This window comes from Rutilus rutilus (genome assembly GCF_951802725.1).
Source record: "Rutilus rutilus genome assembly, chromosome: 20".
NCBI classification, from domain to species: Eukaryota; Metazoa; Chordata; class Actinopteri; order Cypriniformes; family Leuciscidae; genus Rutilus; species Rutilus rutilus.
The window spans coordinates 21,298,107-21,320,524 of NC_140225.1; the positions used below are offsets into that span (position 1 = coordinate 21,298,107).

The 22,418-nt window shown below is 38.5% G+C and overlaps 1 protein-coding gene across 1 annotated transcript in view; it reads right to left on the bottom strand.

Moving 5' to 3' along the window:
* Nucleotides 1-473: 473 nt before the first annotated feature.
* kcnh5b (potassium voltage-gated channel, subfamily H (eag-related), member 5b) overlaps nt 474-22,418 on the bottom strand; it is a 38,094-nt gene continuing 16,149 nt past the window's right edge. The window contains exons 8-11 of the mRNA XM_084391637.1: nt 16,062-16,261; nt 15,719-15,971; nt 11,088-11,284; nt 474-1,615 (exon numbers count right to left, since the gene is read on the bottom strand). Of these exons, the coding sequence (XP_084247763.1) occupies nt 593-1,615; nt 11,088-11,284; nt 15,719-15,971; nt 16,062-16,261 (1,673 nt within the window). The 3' untranslated portion in view covers nt 474-592. The remainder of the gene's footprint in view (nt 1,616-11,087; nt 11,285-15,718; nt 15,972-16,061; nt 16,262-22,418) is intronic.

A 22,418-nucleotide genomic window follows, 5' to 3' on the forward strand; every position in this document is an offset into this window, starting at 1 on the left:
AACCCTGAATGTACATTACGGTGAAATCAAGACAATCAACAGTCTCTTTCATTTAGACATTGAAAATAAGCATTCTTAGAATAAAGAATAAATAGATCTGCATGCAGTTAACTGCATAATATACAAGCATTTAAATATAATTTCAATAGTATTCGACATCATCAGGGTCGTAAATTTTTGGCAAGCCAGAACCCAGCTGGACATGCAGAATATATACAAACTCACGCTGAAAAAGGGGGGGGGGGGGGGGCATAGTTCCTGCATTTTTTCAGTGTGCAAAAGTGCTGATTGAACATTAAAGCACTAAAACTATAAATCCTTTTATTTTTGTATTTAGCAGTACATGCCACTGTACTCAGAGAGGGTTAGAGTCCCTGGCAGTTATTTAGACCTAGAAACCAACTCCTGCTCCCATACAGATGTTCAACTGATGCTCAACGTATCCTCTAAAATCACAAGCTAGAATCCAAACCAAGCTCCTATTTAGGACGTTCCTCTATGAGCTGCAGGTGTAGAAGACAGATGTGGATGCACCAAAACAGTGATACTACTACAAATGCTTCATCTCAAATGCTTATTGAATGCAAATTTCTTATGGCGATCCCTCATCCTTTTCAGAATCAGGTGTACTGAGTGTGGACTCTGGGATGCTGCCCTGTGCTTTGAGTTTGGGTCTATGTGTTTTCAGATTTGAGTCTTCACTAGATGGGCCCGTTGAAGTCTCTAAAAGCAGCCTGAGAATTTGTCCAATCCGTTCTTCTAAAGTCACCATCCTTCCGTTCAGAGCCTGGATCTCAGTCCGCAGCTCCACCCTGGCTTCATGCAGCGAGGCCAGGAATGAGCTCTCGCTACTGGGGGAAAAATCGCGGGCAGGTCCTTCTCCTCTACCAAGTCTAGGTACAGGGCTCTGTGGTTCCGAAACCCGATCCAGTCTCTGGTCACTGTAGGTCAGGCCGCTATCCCAAGAGTCCGTTTTGCGGAGCGAATTCTTCCTAGATTCTCCAACCCCCTCAACACTCTCTATCTGAACTTTGACTTCTGGTGAAAGGTGCTCCATGGAAACGGCCTTAGCTGCATTGTTTAATCCCTCTTTCCTCCCCTCCTCTGGAGATGAACCTGGGGCAGCCATGTTGTTTTTCAGTCTCATCCAGCCACGAGCGGTTCCTGCGGGCTTGGTCCGCGCTGTGTTATTCACTTTGAGTCGGTTTGCGACTTGGTCACCGCTGGCCACAGCAGGTTTGAGTTCCATGATGTCGCGGTTGTTCTGCTTGATGGAGTCGCCCAGTTTAGAATAGGCCAGACAGTTCTGGATGGGTGTGATCTGGGAGATGGTGACCACGCTGCTTGTGGATCCGTTCTGAACCGTGTGCAGCGAGTTCTGCATGAGGGAGGCGTGTGGTTTCGGCAAGCGTGCGGGCTGCTGTAGGTGATGTTGATTCTTCTCCAGGTCGAGCTGGGCCGAAGCACCCTGGTTACGGAGCTCCTTCTGCTGTTTGAACTTCTGGAAAAGTTTTCGGACCGGGTGGTCCACCGGAATGGTGAGTGGGACCTCATTCTTTGAGCGCTGCCTCTCCTCTTCCTCCTTCTTCACATCGATGATTTTACGGAATATAAACTGAATATGGAGACAATAAGAAATACCATTAGTTTGATTGGAAAAGGCATCCAATCAGGAATTTTGGAATCATCATCAAAACTATCAATTTAAGATAGACTATTGCTGCATTTTGACCTAATTCCGTTTATAAGACTTTTGATGTAAATTTCTCTCTATTATTTAGAAATTATAACAATGAAAAACAGTATCAGAAAAGATTTACTAATATTTAAATATTGAACATAAAATAGTTACATGAGCATCAAAAAAGAAGTGCTGCTCCAGTATAAAAATTAAACATTTAACATGTGGGAATTTCAGCATAAGGGGATTATCAATAATGTGTGCTGTGATGGGAAAGAAAGATTTAAATTATACATGTTTTATCTTCCTCTAAAGCCAGCCCGTCACGCTAACGCTTCTTTTTGTGTCTTGCCATTGTCTGCCCACAGATTACCTATGCTTGTATATTGTCTTAAATTATATATACGTTGATCTCTTCACCCCCCCCGTCTCTCTCATATCCCACTTTCTCCACATGAAAATCATCATGTTCTTTATTGAAAAGAAACTTTATGGTGTTCATAACTTCATTTAGTTCAGCTGATTATATTCATTTACTTGTCTGTCTCTCTCTCAAGATACTGCAAAAGACAAGAACAATGTCAGACTAAAGGCAAAACAGGTTAACAGAATAGCTTCTGATAACCCATTTAAATACATACTATAATCAGGTTTTTATTCTGTTAATTATTCAATTAAATAGACCTGTCTACATGTCTAAAATGCTCAAGCTATATAACGGTTTTAAAGTTTGTAATTTCTGCACTACAAGCATCATGAACTGGAATTTCAAGAAAAATAATAATCATTATTGACCAGGGCTGCGTTTCCCAAAAGCATTGTGAGTTAAGTTGATCGTAGAGAACATTGGTGGCAAAGGTTCTACGATCTACTTAGGCTTACGATGCTTTTGGAAAATGCAGCCCAGATAATTTAGAATTTTATATGATAAATATTTTTTGCTAGAATATTATATGCTAGAAGACATTTAATCCAGTGAAATAAACAACATTTTATATGTATATTTATATATGCACATGCGTGCACATGCACGCACGCACACACACACACACACACACACACACACACACACACACACACACACACACACACACACACACACACACACACACACACACAATGTGTGCGTTTGTGTAAAACAGAAAGTCCTACCCCAAACAATTAGTTGAGGCAATTAATTAACCAGTAGGATGCTCAAATAAATATATTATTGTTTTGATAGTGCCACAGATACACTTTTAGGGGGAAATCAACTTACAAATGGCTGGGATAAAAAGCTGGGATAGGAAAAACACATTTTAAGATCAGCAGATTTACACACATCACCTTTTTTCCTGTTTTTCTTAAGAATCTGCTTCATTTTGAAGAATATTCAACTCTTAGATCTGAACACAAAAATGATGGATTTGTTCAGACACTGGAGCTCACAGACAGAGAAAGTCTGTCATTCACTTTTGCCCATTTTTTGTCCCACTGAGGCTTTGTTTGAGACCAGACATTTTCCTCTGACACACACATTTCCTGGTACAGCTTAAAGTTATTCACACAAAACCAACAGAATTTATTTAATGAGTTCCAATCATGGAGGGAACTTCGGGCATTTGTGTTTTTTAATAAGGTTGAGCGATGAAAGCTCATTAGAACCTAATTCTTCTGACCTCTTTCAAGGCAATAACTGCTTGTTCGCCTTTTAAGGACATCTGCAAACAAGGTTTTATAAAGAACACTTTAAATGTGATTCCACTAACTGTAGTAAAGCCAGGGATGAACTGGCCATAGGGAGCACAGGGATGCTGGGACCATCGTTTTGCAGGCTGTCTGTCAAACTTTAAACATACAAAGCAAAAACAAAGATTTAAAGGGAGAAAATGTTACTCTGGCCAGTCCATTGAAGCCAATGTTGTGTATTCAGGCACAGGCAACATAGAGAACTGCATGAGGCTGCAATGTTCCCCAGAGTTGGAAACTCGAGTCTCTCCGATTATCACTCGCCGACAGATTTAGCGAAATCGCCCACAAAAGCCCGAAGGCAAATCGGTGCTCGTTCACGCAAGTGACAATCACGCAGTGTGCATTATCAAAGACGTGATCTGAGAGAATCGGCGATGCGTCGCTGACGCCCGTGAGATATTTGGCATGCTAAATATCTGGACCTGTCTGCGATTCAATATCCTGCTGTGTGAAATGTGTTCTGACTGAAAACTACATCGGCGATGACCTACAGCCAATGAGAGAGCAATACAGGGCAGCGGGAGGTTCAGGGAGGAGTTACAGACCAGAATATCAGCAAACAAGGCTTTGGTTCCGAAAAAGGCTCCTTCTTGATCTATTTGGACCCAAGAAACGGAGGAAAGTTTAGTCGAACTTTGGCAAGAGCACCCATGGGCTACTATTTTTAATAACAATTCCGGTCTCACGAGTGATCTTGCGTTATTTCCTCATCACTTCTTGCATGTGTTTGGTTGTGTGTCGGCGATTCTTCCTATTGTAAACTCATGCAATGTGAAACCACCTGTCGCCGATCCATCGTGCAATGTGCACACAGCAGCAACTGAATGCTACCCCAGATAGTCGTGCAGTGTGAAAAGAATGGTGATCTGACGACTTTGAAAATCATGCAATGTGAACTCGATATAAGGGGAAAAAATGACTTGCGACTTGACTTGGACTCATGAACAAGTGACTCGATACTTCACTTGGACTTGAAGACAGAGACTCATGAAATCGGCATTTCCGATTACGTTCTCTCTTTACCACCCCACATGACAGTATGAAACGCAACATTTTACAATTCATTCTAAATTGATTCATTCCCTATCAATATGCTGCAGGAAACACACCAAGCCAGTGTTATTTTATACACGTGTGACACATCTGAAGGCACGCATATTGGAAAAGTCCTGGTATATAGCCTAAATGAACAACAAACAATAACAATATAGCCAAGTTTTACCTTGTGTGATTATCTTTGTGTCATTTCATTTGAAAAGCGATCAATTAATCCAAAGGGGAGCTGCGGTGTTGCAAGAGACTTGCTTGCTGTCGATTTTCAAGAAGTACTGTAGGTTTCCATGTCCTTTTCATGGAAAACAAATAAAATCCTTTCCAATTCAAATAGAAGATTTGTTCTAAATGACTGTTGCTCATCAGTGTATATAAAATAATGATTAAAATATATATCGTCAAGAGACAGGAGATTTAATAATAATATAATAATAAACTTTATTTTATAAAGCGCCTTTAAAAGCAACTTCTCAAAGCGCTGTACACAAAATAAGCAATACAAAGCTCAAATAATAAAAGTAACATCAAAAATCAGAGTATCTCTGAAATGACAAGGCTTGTGGGTTGCTCCTGGTTAGCTAAGGTGAGAATTTACCATGAAGTCCGAGGAGGGACAAACTACAAACTGGCGACGGTGTTGGGCAACCAAGGCTAATCGTTCCATGAGGAAAAGGAAGGCTATCCTGTCTGGTCCGAGCCAACAGAAGGTCACGTAAAATTTTAATGGTGGTTATGGGAGGAATGTGTCATAACACACAGTGGATCACACTCTGCTGCGTATGGGGCTGTGCAGCCGCAGACCAATCAGAGTGCCTTTGATGACCCCTGTCCACCATCGAAAGCACCTACAATGGGCACACGAGCGTCAAACTGGACCTTGGAGCAGTGGAAAAAGGTCGCCTGGTCCGACGAGTCCTGTATTCTTTTATATCACGTGGACGACCGTGTACGTGTGCACTGTTTACCTGGGGAAGTGAAGGCACCAGGATGCACTGTGGGGCAACGAGAAGGAGGGAGGGCGTGTGATGCTCTGGACAATGTTCTGCTCGGAAACCCTGGGTCTGGTCATTCATGGTGACGTAAATTTGACACGTGCCACCTACCTAAACTACCCTTCATAACAATGGTGTTTCCTGGTGGAAGTGACCTATTTCAGAAGGATAATGCACACTGCACACATTGTTCAGGAATTGTTTGAGGAACATGATAAAGAGTTCAAGGTGTTGCTCTGGCCTCCAAATTCCCCAAACCTCAATCCAATTGAGCATCTTTGTGATGTGCTGGACAAACAGGCTTGATTCACGGCAGCTCCAACTTGCAACCTACAGGACTTGAAGGATCTGCTGCTAACGTCTTGGTGCCAGATACCACAGGACACCTTCAGGGGTCTTGTAAAGTCCACGCATAGGCGGGTTGGTGCTGTTTTGGCAGGACCAACAGCATATTAATAGGCATTATTATTATTATTATCATTGGTTCTTCTGTCTGTCTTCTCCACCGACCTTCATCGCTTCATGCGCTGTGACAAGAGTCCTCAGAGAAAGGTTGAAATTAAGGCAGAATCTCTTTGATGATGTTATAAGAGGACATAACCCAAGCAATTAGTGCATGGAGAGCATGTGAGTGATTAGAAGAAAGAGGCTCTACTCAAACAAAGCTGAAAAACATGAACCCAATTAATACTGTGGTGGTCCAAAAGTACATGCAACCAACAGAAATTGAGAAGATTTACAGCATATACTGTAATTCTCAATAAGAAAATGACACTGAATGCTGCAAAAGATGAAATACTGCACATTATGACATTGCAATCATGAACCCTCTTGCGGAAAGGACACGATGCAAATTTGTACTATGCATATTCAGATTTGCGGAATGCATATGGTAATATCAGAGAAATTAACATTGCCAGAAGGCATATTGTATAAACAATTACCGCATAAAGAGGTGCAAGGCTCAAATATATACATGAAAAACTGTAAATACTTTGTTGACAGAAGAAAGAGGCAGAAGAAGAGAATTGCAGACTAGGTCTTGGGCACATTTTTTACGGATCCTAAGCAATGATACGGTTCAAAATTTTCAAATGAACTGATTCACATTCATTTCAAAGGACTTTAGAATCTCTCTTTTTCTAAACAAGAGACAGCTGACCTGACTGTCCTTCCCTGAAGGAATACCACACATCATAGCAATATGCATCTGATTTTCATTGGAGTGTTAAAGCACTCTGAAAATGTCTGTTCCATACTGTAATGGCTATTTTAAGATTCCACTTCTGATCTCAGAGCGACAGAGTGAAGGCTTTGTGCACTGGTCTGTAGTCACCTGCAACTGCCGACAGAATGAGAGATAAAAAAAAATAAAAAAACTTGCGGTTGCTAAGAAAAACCAGCTGTCGTGATGAATGTGATTGCTGAGGTTTTAGGTCAGTGGAGCAATCAAAATACTTGATTTGCACCCATCACATGCAAGACATCACTTAAGTAATCACACACAAGATGCAACAGACTAACGGACTTCACATGATCCAACAGCTACTGCATTTAATTCAATGGAGCAAGGAGCTTTTAACTTGTTTGCTGCTGACCTGCTGATGCGTGTTGAAGCCTGCTGAAAATTCAGATTTCATATCATAGAGGGAAAAAAAAAAAGTTAAAATATATTAAAATAGAAAAAAGATATTTTCAAATGTAATACTTTTTCACAATATTACTGTATTTTCATCAAATTAAGGCAGCCTTGGTGAGCTTGTACATTGTTACAAAAAAAGCAGCAAAACTTTTTTTCATCATTGCTAATAATAAAAAATTTCTTGTGCACCAAATCAACATATTACAAAGATTTCTGAAGGATCATGTGACACTGAAGACTGGAGAAATTATAGTGAAAATTCAGCTTTGTCATCACAGGAATAAATTACATTTTAAAATGCATTAAATAAATGCAGAAAGAAATACTGATAGGAAAAACAAAGATACACTGACTCTAAAATCTTTGATCATTCTGAACATGTCACTTGTCAGTCCTTTTCCAGTTTGAATGTTTATTTTGTGTGCGTGTGTGCGTAAACCATTGAGGCTTGAGTGACTTAAAATGACACAGAAGCCTGTTAGCAACACAATTACATAACAGATCTTGGGCACACACACACACACACACACACACACACACACACACACACACAAACTGCCATCCCGCAGCGGGGAAGCGTCTTCTCTCTGACGAGAGGTAATTGGCTCAAAATGTGTCCAGAACGTTTACTGCGGAGAATCACTGACAAATGCTTCAGACCCTCTTACTGTCACATTACAGTTAGAAGGAAACCAGGTGTGCTTTCTCACACACTCTCTCTCTCACACACACACACACACACACACACACACACACACACACACAACTCCTCCGCATTATATACTAATAGACAATGTAACCCCATCTTAAATGTAAGAATCCCCACACAGGTGGAGAAAAAAAATTAAAGCAGCAGAAATATCACAAACACAAGCTTTCCTTACACGCATTACTGCCAGCAAGCAAAAAAAAATAATTATTAAATAAAATGCAGGGCTGCTCCTCTCCTCCATCAATCTCTCACTCTCTAGAATGTTCTGGAAGCACTCAAGAGAGAAGCCATTACTCCAAAGAGGAAATCGGCAGGGGAGTCTCACCTTCTTGCCAAGATGTCACTGTGTGTATCCATGATTAAATGGGTCTGATTTTTTTGGGGGACTATCTGCCTGAGGCGAGCAGATGGAAGCATTCCATATTTATCCGATTTTTTTTTCTTTCTTTTCATTTTCCATATGATATATTTATCATCTAGTGTGCCTGAACGTGTATTTGTGTATCTCTGTACTCTCCTGAGCCCTATCACTACAGAGAATAAACTTAAAAACATCACTAATTAGACCACTAAACAGACCAAATGGAGATGAAGACAGGACTGAGAGAGAAAACTAACGAGAGAGAGAGAGAGAGGGAGGTAAGGATGGTATCACTCTGGAGCGTGTGTCTTCACTAAGAATGAATGGCACCAGTTGCTATAGCGTTGTTTATGTTTCACTAAAGGAACTGCAATCAGGTAGAGCAAATGCTAATATATATTATATCACATTATATTATACATCAAAGATAAATGAATATAAATTTTTTAAATGTAAATTAATATTATATATATATTTTAAGAATTTCTTCCATTTCAGTAAAATGAAAAATAAATAAAAAAGTCTGTCTCTATAAATATCTCTGTTTCTTTCAAACCCTAGAGCCATCACTGTACCGTACCTAAACCTCCCTCCTCTTTCTCACACGCGCACACACACACACACACACACTGAGGGAGAGTGTGTCAGTCTCGGTGGGTGATTAGGTGACACATTAGGGCTGTTCAGGTAATCCTGCCTGTCACCTGCAGTCATACACACACGTCTAATGCAGTCATGCAGTGAACACACGCACTGAAAACTGTTCTAATTCAGTGACACAGACTGATGAGATATGAGATTCAGTCTTCTGTTCAATTTACTGCTTAAAGAAAACAATTCTAAACCTGTCCGTATCTCTTTGCCTAAGAAAACATGTGACTTTCGGAGGAAATAACACACCACACACCTCCATTAAAACACTTGAACTCTGAGACTATGTAGATACAGTCAGGACTCAGGAGTGCTTTTGGCAATTTTTTTTACAATAAAATTATTTAAAATTATTAACTTGTATTAAAAATTCACTTATTATTATTATCATTGTTGTTATTATTGCTATATATTTATAATTATTATTATTAACAATAACAACAACAATAGCATAATAATAATTCTATATCTATTATTATACCAATACAAGTAATAAAAAACAATAAAGTGAGTATTTGAATGTTATTATTTTAAAACAGTAATATAACACAGAGTAAAGTAAAAGTATCACCTCCAGAAAACCACATGATCTCTGAGGCTATGTATACACAATCATAAAATATTTATTTAAAATAATTGACTTGTTAAAATTATTATTATTAGTAGTAGTAGTAGTATATGCATGTATATATGTATATATAAATTATTATAATAATAATTGAATAAAAAGTGAATATTAGAATATTATTGTAAAATTATATTTCACGGGGCAGTGCAAGGTGGTCTGGTTAACTAATACAAGTATGATTCTCATTGTCATCATTATTAGACATGTTATTGGAAAGATAACAATAACCTCCTACAATGATGTTATTTGTTTGCATATAATGCTAAGATAGCCATGGAACTAGTGAACATTTTTTATGTGGTTTGACAGTAGTACTGTAGTAGTTTAGGCAAACAACCAGTCTCAGAATTTGGAAGTTATTGCCAGACAGAGTCATATTCTGGGTCACATCATTAATGCAAAAGCCTTCTGGAAGAAGTGTGTCTGTGTGTTGTGTGTCAGCCTGAAGGCCCACAAGCTGTCTTATAGACTCTAACTGATTAACCAGAAAACACAAACACACACGACATTCCATAGACATAATTATTTTTATACCGTAAAAACTGTATATTACCAAAAAAATTACCAGGACCACACACACACACAGTACATGTGAGAATATTCCACAAACCTTCTTAAAATAATCATCTCACACCTCTGCTCTACACACACACAATCAAAAACACCAGCAAGTCTTTTTCACTCTTTCTTTCTCCAGACTGATGCCATCCTTACCTCTCTCTCTCTCTCTCTCTCTCTCTCTCTCTCTCTCTCTCTCTCTCTCTCTCTCTCTCTCTCTCTCTCTCTCTCTCTCTCTCCTCTTTTAAATGGCAGATACATGCTTGAAATCTAAATCTTTAATTCTGTTGAAACCCTCAGGCTCCCTTAAAGACACTAAACAAGACTGGTCTTTCATTTGACCACAAAATACATCTGAAATCACGATGCTGCCGTTTTATTTCTATATCATATATACTATACGGATTAATTGCTGTTAAATGAAGATAATATACTTTTTTTTTTTTTATCACCAATTCAAAGCTTTTTGGCCAAGCTGTTAATTCATGGTGATCATGAACTCAAGCTTGCATGAATGATCCTGATCCTATTCCACTATTTTTCCTATTCCCTTAATTTTCTGTCCTCTATTTACTATTTATACAGTAGAGAAAAGTCTAAGAATAAAAAAATATATATATTAAAACTTTTTAAAACAGTGCTGCTGTGATTTTGTCTTTTGCTTCAGCATAAATGTAAGACTGTTTGACAGGTAAAAGCATGCTGGGAACAATCAGGGTGGAAAAAAGGAATAACAGGGGGGAGAGAGAGAAAGAGAAAGTGATAAAGGGGGAAGTATGAGAGGAGCTTTTGCTGTGTTTTGATTTATTCATATCTGACCATTAGCCTAAAACACTATGTTGTTTGTAGGTGTGTGTGTGTGTGAGAGAGAATGAGTGTGTGTGGCTTAGTAATTGTTAAGAAAGAAGAGAAAATATCGAGGGAAGCAAGAAAGCACGATATTTCAGCACATAGTAAAAAAATAGGTTGAATCATTCAAACAAAGGAGTCTGAAATGCTGGTCTATGGAAACACTGACAATCCTATCAAAACCAATGAGACATAACATACAAGGTGTGTACTTGCTAATGTTTCTCACCCTTTTGCGCAGGTTGCAGGTGAGAATGAGGTTCCGGGAGAAGGAGTTGGCAAACGCTGTGTAAAAGTCTAACACCTTCAACAGGGCTTCCCTCTTTATGATGTGAAGATCACAGTATGTTAACGCTCGAACGTTAGCACATGAGTGGGCCAAAGTCGTCTCCTTCCAAAACACATCACCGAACACGTCCCCTTTACCTGAGAGAGCAAAAGGACAAAAGGATCAGAGAACATGCAAAGGGCAGATTATAAAGATATTTAACAGAGCAGAGAGTTAGTGGGAGATTTAATTGGTGTCTTGGTATCAAATGTATCATCTCACAGCAAGGTTGAGCAGCAGAATGATCAAATCTGACATTTCAATTAATATTCTCTTAATACTGTAGATCTAGAGACAGGCACCAACCTGAGCAGGAGAATTACTGTACTGGAAAGAGTTTAGCTTACTCTACTTAAAAGGGTAATTAACATAAAAAGCAGAACTTTGGATTACTCTCTTTCCTTTCATTCTGAACTCATATGAATTTATATCTTGTGTGGAGCTGAATAAAGCCAAATAATAGCTTTGTGTGATCTGACAGAAAATTTAATTAATAATTCTCTCAAAGATGAATTCTCTATCAAAAATCTGTTATCATTTGAACACCCTCATGTCATTACAAAGATGATATTTTGAAGAATGTTTCAACAGTTTTGGGATATTTATTAGAAACATTGCCCTTGCTCTGGTCTGTTCCTTATACAAAGCTATCATATGACTGCAGAAGAACTAGACCAGTGAAAGTCATTTTAATCCTTCATAGTAAAAATTACCATCAACTTTTGTTATATGAAAAAGATCAGCTTGGACATTTCCATAAAAGAAAGTCAAATGAGTTTGGAACAACAAGAGTTGAGTAAATGACTGAATTTTCATTTTCCAGTCAAAGGAATGGAACGGAATTAGCGCCAAATTATTTCATCCATTTTGTGACGTACATCCTAATGAAATGGATTGATAAAAATAAAATAAAAAAGTAGGACGGGGACTTGTTCAAATCATCAGCTGTTGACTGGATGGAGGCAGATTTGAATGTGAGCTTGCTGTCAATTGTAAGAAATGGACGGGGCTTAAGTAGACTAAATTATTGGAGAAGTCCAGCATGTTTTACCAGAGAGAAGTCTGACATTTCACTGGAAGTTACAAAATTACAAGCTAAAAAAGAAACGTATGCATGAATGAATTTTTCACAATAAGATCATGACATACATTTAGAAAATAAATAGGGTGGGGTGGAGTACCATTTCCTGCCAACCTTAAGTTTTAAGGCCAAAAGGAACACAAAACTATTCAGAAATGCAATAAGTGTAAAGCACAAAAGATAACTTAGAGCTCAAGTATCATTTTTTAATTATCTCTTATTTTCAGGACAAGAGCCAAGAAACATTAAGAGACAGTAAGAAAGCAGGATAATTGCTGCATAGATGAACGTGGTATTATCAGAGAGGAGTGTAGCTGTCTCTACTCGTTTAAGATGCCGAAGATCAATGGCACACTGATCTCTCCCATCACTTTCCACAGATCCTCGGCGCCAGCGACCCAAAATAGACCTTCAACCTTCAAGTGCAAAACCCTGCACTGATTCCATAGGACGCAGCGGTGCTGAACGTGCAGTTATCACAAGAAATCTGGGAAAATCAAAACCATTTTTGGCTGGTTCAAAGAGAAGTTTCTTGGTTTCAGACTAATATTTTTGATGCTGAGCACAGCATTATCTCCTTACAGAGATCATCTGCCACAGGTGTTTGTCCTGCCAATTAAAGACTTATTTCTAGTAGCAAAACATATTTAATTGGCTGCACATGCCAGACCAATTAAACCACAATTAGCAGCTGCTAGGAATGCATGCACACATGCGCTCTAATTAACCATTCAAAGCAAAACTGAAAAAACCTCTTTTCCTGAAAACCATTGTTCTGCTGTCATCTTTAAACAAAGCAAACCACTCTTGCGTCAACCCTAATAACATGTTGTAGACTGCATGCACAAGAGCTGACATGTTGCATTTAGTACAATATATACAGTATATATAACTTAATACAAATTCCAAATTGATTCATGTAAACATTATTATGGTACAAAAAATAAGTTGTTTCACACGGTCAGGGTATTTATTTTAATTCGAACATACTGTGTGCAGCAGATCTGGTCTCCAGAGACTTTGTCAAGGACTCTACTGAGAGTTTGAAGACAGTCGTATCCCTGAAGAGGCTGTGGGGATTTACGGTTTATCTCAGACAGAAGCCAGCAAACATTGTCTCCAAGGAGTCATGTGTTACCATGGCACTCTGTTGCCACGTGGGGACAGTTAAACCCATACCTTCAGGATCATACTGTAATATTTTATAATACTTTTATAGTGTGTGTAAAGGTTGAGAATGTTAGGTGGAATATACAAATTGAGATGGCGTCCTACTAAAACAGAGACATTTGAAGAGGCTCTTTGATTTGAAAACCCTGTTTTTATGATGTAGTGTAGACTGTAAAAACATAGGTATTTGAAAAAGATGATGTATGTTTAGTCATGTGACGTATATTGTACCCAAAGGTATCTATGGTTATACCAGCATTGCTGTGCCTGCTATTTATTTTCATAGTGTTGTTAGAAACTCTTTTTACTTTGTGCAGTCCTCATACTACATTGCTGCAAAGATTCCAGAAAATTGCTGTCCTGTGGCCTAGGACGTCATATACTGACGCTTTTGACATTTCGTCTACATCAAACGCACATGGCACCCTTTAGCGTCAATATGACACGCACAGAGCTTTGTTCGGTTATGGGTAGGTTTAGGTCTGGGGTAGGGTTAGGGTTAGACCGCTAGGAGGCGCCTTCTGGCCCATATCTATCTGCGTCTCATATTGACGCTAAAGGGTGCCATGTGCGTTCGATGTAGACGAAATGTCAAAAGCGTCAGTATATGATGCCTTGGGATGAGAACGGGCTGGGCAAAACATGAGAGAAATTGCATTTTAGACCATTCGTATTTTGAGTGCAAACTGGACGCACTAGTACAGTAAGTTGTGGGATATTTTGCTAATAAAATTATCATCCCAGAGGAATAGCATGAGATCTTTATTATGTCTGGTCTCTCAGCATCATCTCAGTGATCTTTTAGTATTACGCGTATGCAGTAAGATGATTTAAACGTGATCCGATGCTTCAGTATGGAAGAGCGACTGTTGGAAAACGCTAGTGGAAGGAGAGCGTTTCGAAACGAAAACGCTGTTTTCAAATGTGTCCAGAATAATGTAGACCGAGAGACTTTTAGCAATATCATCTTCTGTGTTCCACTGAAGAAAGAAAATCATACAGGTTTTGAACTGCATGGTGAGTAAATGATGCCAGAATTTCCATTTTGGGAGAATAATCCCTGTTTGGGTACACAAGTGACACTTGGGTATGTTTTTCATTAAGCACATTAACAAGGGTTCTGTTGAAGACGGTCCAGCGAAAATTGTTTTGGATAAATGTGAGCCATATGGATAAATGTGACTAATGTCATCATTTCTTCTCATTTGTCTCCTGTAGAGCAGCACAGCTCTACACCTCACTAACTCCACTCCCCAGGAGCCCATCTTCCTCTGCCCAGACACCCACCACCCTCCTGGGCACACAGAGACGCTGTGGGTCCAGGCTTCCTGCCGAGCTGGAGGAGAGACAAGGCCTCAACTCAGCGGCCATTAGAGCTTAATGATTAATGCCGCTGTATGGTTCCATTCCGATGACGACTCAAGGGAGAGTGATATTCTAATGCGATTTCAGTGAAGCAGCTGATTGAAAGTTTAAAAGTGAGATGGTGTTTATAATGGAAGTCAGTCTGATTGCTGGAGATTCAATCAAAATCAAATTAATGATGTAAAAAATAAATCATTTAAAAAAAAGTTTTTCATCACCATGACAACCAAAATGTATTTCTAATCTAGAAGTCAAACACTGAATGAACAGAATTGAGAGATGCTAATAGATGGTAAAAAAAAACCCAGAGCATGTATTAAGCCAGGTGCACACTGTACGATTTATAATAGTCCTTTCCAACTGTTGCTTGTCAGACTGTACGAACATGATCCCCGCTGTAAGCCATGTTACACTGTAAGATCTCAGTTGTTATTGAAGCGTAACTCCCGCCAAAATGCAACCTAGGGTCTTTTTGTTATTCTACCTGAGGCAAAATTTTGTTTAAAAGCATAATTAGAATGGAAACGCCACTTTTAAGTTTGACCATATTTTCGTTTTCGGTCAAATTGCCTTTTGAATGGGAGTGCTTGGGGCACGACTCATCAAAATAGCATCAAAATCACTATTTTTAAAACACTAAGAAGGCTCAACACAACATGAAACTTTGCTCGAAATATCACCAGGGGCTCTACGCATGAACTTGAGCATTGAGAACATTGTTTGTGTACACAGAGTTTACTAAAAAGAAAGATTTTGAACAACTCACTGTAGCTGTGTCCGCCGGCATTTTGACAGTCAAAAATAGCCGATCTCCGAATTCACAAAAATTGGTCTCAAGCGGGCAAATCGTAGCCAAAATCGTACAGTGTGAACCTGGCATAAATCAGTGCTTTTTAAAAACAGTTACCAAACGAACCCAGTATAGCGATGACCTCGTCATCCTGGATGACCTCCAGTGATCCTGACACCACAAAGCAGAGCAGGTCCACGCTTTCACCCGCATGGAAGATGAGGTCACCAGGGGCGGAGTGTATCATTTGGAACTCAACAGCCAATGAGCGCAAACATCCGTCACTGGCCAATCGGAAGGCAGGGTGCTCGTTGAACACGTTCCTGTTCAGGTGCACGCAGATATCAGCCCGCATGTCCTTAGGGCAGATGGAGAGCACCTGTGCACAGATGAAATTTCAATGTAGAATTTTCCAAGAATAATATCATAAACTTAAATCATGCAACCATCCCATCTGTTTCAGTCTCACCTTCTCTGTGTCGATGCCTTTGGACATGGACCACGTGGAGACGATGTAGTCCATCACTCTCTCACTGAGGCCTTTGGGCACCTGGTAGAGCTTGAGGAAATCCCGCACGTTATTCAGCATTTCGTGGTAACGGTTGGTGTTTGCATACATCTGCTGGAAAATGGTTGTCACATTACCGAAGATGGTGGCGTAAAGGAGAGCTATATGACATGAGGAGAGAAGAATAAAATAGACATTGGTCAGACAGATTTGAAATGAGAAAAAAAAATTAACACTGTTTGGCACTTAAATGTATGGCAGACTTAAAGGGATACTCCACTTTTTGGGGAAATAGGCTCATTTTACAACTCCCCCAGAGTTAAACAGTTGAGTTTTACCGTTTTCGAAACCATTCAGCCAAACTCCGGGTCTGGCGGTACCACTTTTAGCATAGCTTAGCATAGATCATTGAATCGGACAGGACCATTAGCATCTCTCTCAAAAAAATGACCAAAGAGTTTTGATATTTTTCCTATTTAAAACTTGACTCTTCTGTAGTTACATCGTTTACTAAGACCGACGGAAAATCTGTAATGATATGACGCAGCGCCTGAAAATAGGTCTAATAGGTTAGACAAACATAGTCCCGGTCACGTTGGAAGTTACCGAGGTGGGGACTATTTTCAGGCGCTGCGTCATATCATTACACCTGCTGCACTCATGGTACGGCAGAAAAGTTTCTTGATTATTACGCAGGAATGAGAGTATAGTTTCTAGCCATATCAGCCTAGAAAATCGCAACTTTTCATTTTCCGTCGGTCTTAGTACACGATGTAACTACAGAAGAGTCAAGTTTTAAATAGAAGAGTCAAGTTCTCATTTTTTTGAGAGAGATGCTAATAATGGTCCTGTCCGATTCAATGATCTATGCTAAGCTATGCTAAAAGTGGTACCGCCAGACCCGGAGTTCGGCTGAATGGATTCGAAAACGGTAAAGCTCAACTGTTTAACTCTGGGGGAGTTGTAAAATGAGCCTATTTCCAAAAAAAGTGGAGTATCCCTTTAAGTACCTAAAAATTAAATAAATAAATCCTTCAATCAATCAATTTTAAACATTTAAATAAATTGTTAAATGTACAAATATAGTTTATTTAATATTTTCTTTTGTCTTCCACAGAAGAAAGAAATGCATACAGGTTTGGCACAACATGAGAGTGAGTAAATGATGACAGAATTATAATTTGACATATTACATTTTTGGGTAGATTCTGAATGAATGAATGAATGAATGAATGAAGCAAAAATGAAATTTAGATAAATAAATTGTTCAAATGTGACAATAGATTTGGATATGTGTGACAGAATATATTTTGCATTAATTGAAATACACAGTAATTGTTTCAAACTGGAACTGCACGATTAATTGTTTAAAAAAAAATCATGATCTTGATGCATTGCAAACACACAAACACAAATCTCATTCTTAAATGATGATTTGGTGACTTAATTTTTATTTTATTTGTCATTGAATCATTCATTCAAATGAATCATTCATTCAAAAGATTTGTTCAAAAATGCTGATTCATCCATTAAAGAACAAGTGAAGTATTTATGGGTAAGTCATTAAATCATTCATTCAAACTGATTTAAAAAATAAATAATTCATTCAGATTAATTAAACATTTTAAATAGACTGCAGCATTTAACATTTTGTCTCTTAACCTCTAGTAAATTACCGTATGTTATTTTGTTTAGTTTGTTCAGAATCGTGGGAGAATTCTATTTGAAACAAAATAATCGTGATTCTCACTTTATCCAGAATCCTGCAGCTCTATTTCAAACATTTTATAATATGCAGTTTTACAATGCACACGGCACAATGTAAACTTCTGCTCCTGTTTTTATTGCCTTTCTCATGTGTTACCACAGTACCTCCAATCCTCATCTCTATGGCAACCTTCCTGAAATAGCTTTCCAAATACTTCCACTCACAACCAATAAGAGAAGAGCGGGAACAGAAAAGAAAGTGAAATGGATGGAATGTGATAAGATAAAATGGATGATGAAAAGCCAAATGAAATGACCAAGTTAGAGGAGGAGAAAACCGATCGAGAGAAACAGGGAAAACAAGAGGGAGTCAGAAGGCTGAAGAGAGTGAGTTAGGAAGGGGATTTCTTCTCTTTGTATTTTTCTGATTCAGTTTTCAGTTTTGGATATCAGCCATCTGACTCACCTGTACTGAAAGAAAGTAATTATAGTCAAAGAAACCTCACACACAACCTCATAAATACACAAAACTAATCAGAGAGTCATTGTGAAAGAAAGAAAGAAAGAAAGAAAGAAAGAAAGAAAGAAAGAAAGAAAGAAAGAAAGAAAGAAAGAAAGAAAGAAAGAAAGAAAGAAAGAAAAGAAAAGAAAAGAAAAGAAGGAAAGACAGACTCTTTTGGCCATACCTGAATAAATATGGTTTGAGAAACAGAAATGATCTGTGAGTGAGGTGGTTTTTAACAGACACATTAAAGGTGAACTTCCATGCAGAGGATAGCTGAATCAATTTTTATGAATCAGTTTAACTGACTCTCAGAACTGAACTGAACTGAACTGAACTGAACTTAACAACTCTAATGCCATTTTTTTCTACAGAATTTTGAATTAGAGATGCTATTAAAGCATATCTTAACACTCTCTGAAAAAAGTATTATAAGTCTTTAATGGCCGATATAATGTGCATTAAAATCATCAAGATATCATGAATTTTTGATATATTTTCCAGCCCTAACTGGATGTGACAGTTCCTCACAGTTCTTCAGCATTAGTTAGAGATGAGGACTGAGAACTTGTGATCATCAAAATCTGCTTGGCATAAATAAAAACATTTCAAGTAGGGCTGTGCAACGATTAATCGCGATTAATCGTATCAAAAATAAAAGTTTGTGTTTACATAATGTGCGAGTATATGTATAAATACACACACATGCATGTATATATTAAGAAATATTTGCATATATATATATATATATACTGTATACACACACACACATGCATGCAAAATCACGTCATGAGGGATTTATCTAACATTTTTGTGCACAATACAACCATATTCCACCCCACACATTACCCAGTGAGATTTTAAACTTTTTATCCAGGTGTAACTTTGGGGCAGAAATAGAGAAAGTTGTAGAGCAAATGGCACGGATGGTGCATTAGGGAGAGTCTCAGGGGAGCATGTACAAACTAACAACCATAATGAGGCCTATAGGACTCACTACCACAGAGACAGACAGAGATGTGGGCAAGACAGGAAGAAAGAAAGAGTAAGACATGAGATTAGGATCTTTAGCGAAACATGAAAACAAAAGAGAAAATATCTTGACTGAAGGATCTGGAGATGAGAACAATGTGTTCGGTTAATTACAGACGGAGAAAGAGAGAATGGGGCTGTGCGCTGTGTACGAGCCTTATCAAAGAGTCATCAGAACAGCTAACTACAATTATTCTCTCCATTAATTGTGAGCTGTTGTTTTTATTGGGCGTGTGTGATCATCTCCCCTTGATTAAACCAAAGTGTTCTGAAGACCTTACAACATCATGAGTAGATCAACAGAGCCTTTTTAAAATGCCTTAAGCCCAAAACATACTAATTTCTGACCTAACAAGGCCTTACTCTGGCGTCAATAATGTCATTACGGGAGAAATCCCTTGTTCTAACATTATTCTGACATCAAGTCTTTGCTTGTATTTGCCATAAGCACGTCACACTGAAAGTTGTATCATGCTGTTCCTACATTTCATGCGTCAGAAACCAAACCGACATCAACAGAGCTCATTCGGCCATCCTCTTAAAGATTCACAATGACCCCATTAGTGTAATGAGCTTTTAAAATGACTGCTCCACCTAAGTGATGTTGTTAGAGAATATTACAGGTCAGGGAAACCGCTGTCTAGGTCAAAAGCAAGAAAATACTGTATGACTCTTAGAGCTGAGGGGGATTTTTTTACAAAAAGGCAGAGGAAACAAAGACGACGAGTGGAGCAGAGATGGGAGGCAAAAAGACAATGTAAGCCCAAGTAATCATATTTCTGCACATCTTATATAATATAATATAATGAAGTCTTTTAAAGAAAAGTTTTAAAGTAGTCTATTCTGCTCACCAAGGCTGCATTTATTCGATCAAAAATACATAAAAAACAAGAATTTAAAATAACTGTTTTCTATTATTTCTATTAAATAACTGTTTCTACTATTATTTTTCTATACTTTAAAATGAAATGTATTGCTTTGATGACAAAGCTGAATTTTCAGCATCATTACTCCAGTCTTCAGTAACATGATCCTTCAGAAATCATTCTAATATGATGATTTGGTGCTCAAAAATAACTTCTTATTAAAAACAGTTGTGCTTAATATTTTGTGGAAACCATGATACATTATTTTCAGGATTTTTTTGATGATTAGAAAGTTTTTAAAAAAAGCATTTATTTGAAATATAAATGTTGTATAAATTGTAAAAGATTTATATTACTTTTGATCAATTTAATCCTTTCTGAATAAAACTATAAACTCCTTTAAAAAAATAGTAAAAATCTAATTGTAAAAATAATTTGTTTTAAATAAAATATGTATATGGCCAGTCTGAATACTCGATTTTGATTGGCTGTAAGGTGTGCAATAAAACCGTTTAATGCACAGGTATTTCCAAGTCAGTTTAATCACCATTCTATATTAATGCGCTGTTATCATTGAACCACACACACGTCACTCGCACACAGAGATCGGAGATCGCGCTGCACACACAGAAACATTCAGGAACACAAAAACTTATCAACGGTGCCCTGCGACATTAAAATAGCTTCGCAACTGAATCACTGCATTATATTTCTTAGAAACTAGAGGGTTACATGCTATTTTGAAATAATTAAACTCACAGCTTCATTGAGAGAAATGCTGAACAGATGCAGGTAATTCACACACGCATTTCTCTCTCTCTCTCTTTCTCTCTCTCTCTCAATAATTTAATTCAAATAAATGCTTTAATTCATTTATTCAAATAAATATAATCTTGCGCACTACTTTATCTCTTTGGGCCCTATCTTGCACCCAGCGCAATTGACTTTGTACACGGACGCATGTATCATTCCTATTTTGCACCTGCGCAAAGCGGACTTTTCCCTCCACAGAAGCACGTCGGTTAACTAAGAAATACACTTGCGCTCCCCGGGGCGGTTCAGCGCAAAGAGGAGGCGTGTTCCGGCGCAAACGTTCCCTCATGCTATTTTACAGGTTTAGAAAACAATTGCGCCACTGACCGAAAAAAAAACAGTTTAAAGTCAGTGGCGTGTTGTGCATGTTATTCATATGCTATTTTAAGGGCGCATGCTTGGCCTTACTTAATGTAGCGTGTGCACAATGCGCATACACTTTGATTCTCTCAGACGCAGCAGTTATCATTTTTGCAAATCATACATTTATTACGAAAGATAGATAGATAGATAGATAGATAGATAGATAGATAGACAGTTTATTATAAAAGCATACATCTAGCTTACACATTTACCCAAATTATCATACGCCTGTTTAACCGAAGTTAATTTGGGTGTGTTTCTCCATCCCCAACGTCCCTGACGAGAACGTCGGTCTCCTCGGCTGTGAACCGCTCCTCGCGTGCGCCTGGCAAATCCGCCGTTATAATAGGAATCCGCTTTAGAACAAGCGCGCCTGCTCTTAAAGGGAATGTGAGATGTTGCTCTGATTGGTTTATTTCACGTTACGCCCAAACCACACCTATGAATAACGAAGCTACTTCAGACCAACCCCTTTTAGATTTGCGTCAGGCGCAAGAGTCATTTATCCCGCCAGGAAAATAGCAACAGCGCCAAGACCCGCCCACAAAGTTACTTGCGCTTTGCGCTTTGACACTTGCGTTTCAGATCGTTAAAATAGGGCCCAATGTCTGATTTAAACCCTTCCGGTCAAATACTGCACCGCAAACATCAATAACATCTTTAAGTTGTTAATGCTTGCAAATGACCATGGTGTAAGCGGGATAATCAACATCTAGCTGTGCATCAAATGATTTGAATGCTCGCAGAGGGCATTCAAATAGTTTAATGCACAGTTAGCCAGATTATCCCTTACGTATAAGTGCATGTATGAGTGCGACTCGAATGCACTCCGCGGAGGCAACCACTCGCTTCGTGTCGGGTGATTACGAGTGTGTGTGTTTTTGCCATTTGAACCTAGGTTTTCTTGCATGCTAAAAAAAACTGTAAATTTATGATGCCCCCAAGAGTCAGTGCATGCGGGGTCAGTGAGCAGGGTTTCTATATGTGTGTTTGTGTGGTTCAGCACTCACACATGCTGATAATTATTACTGCATA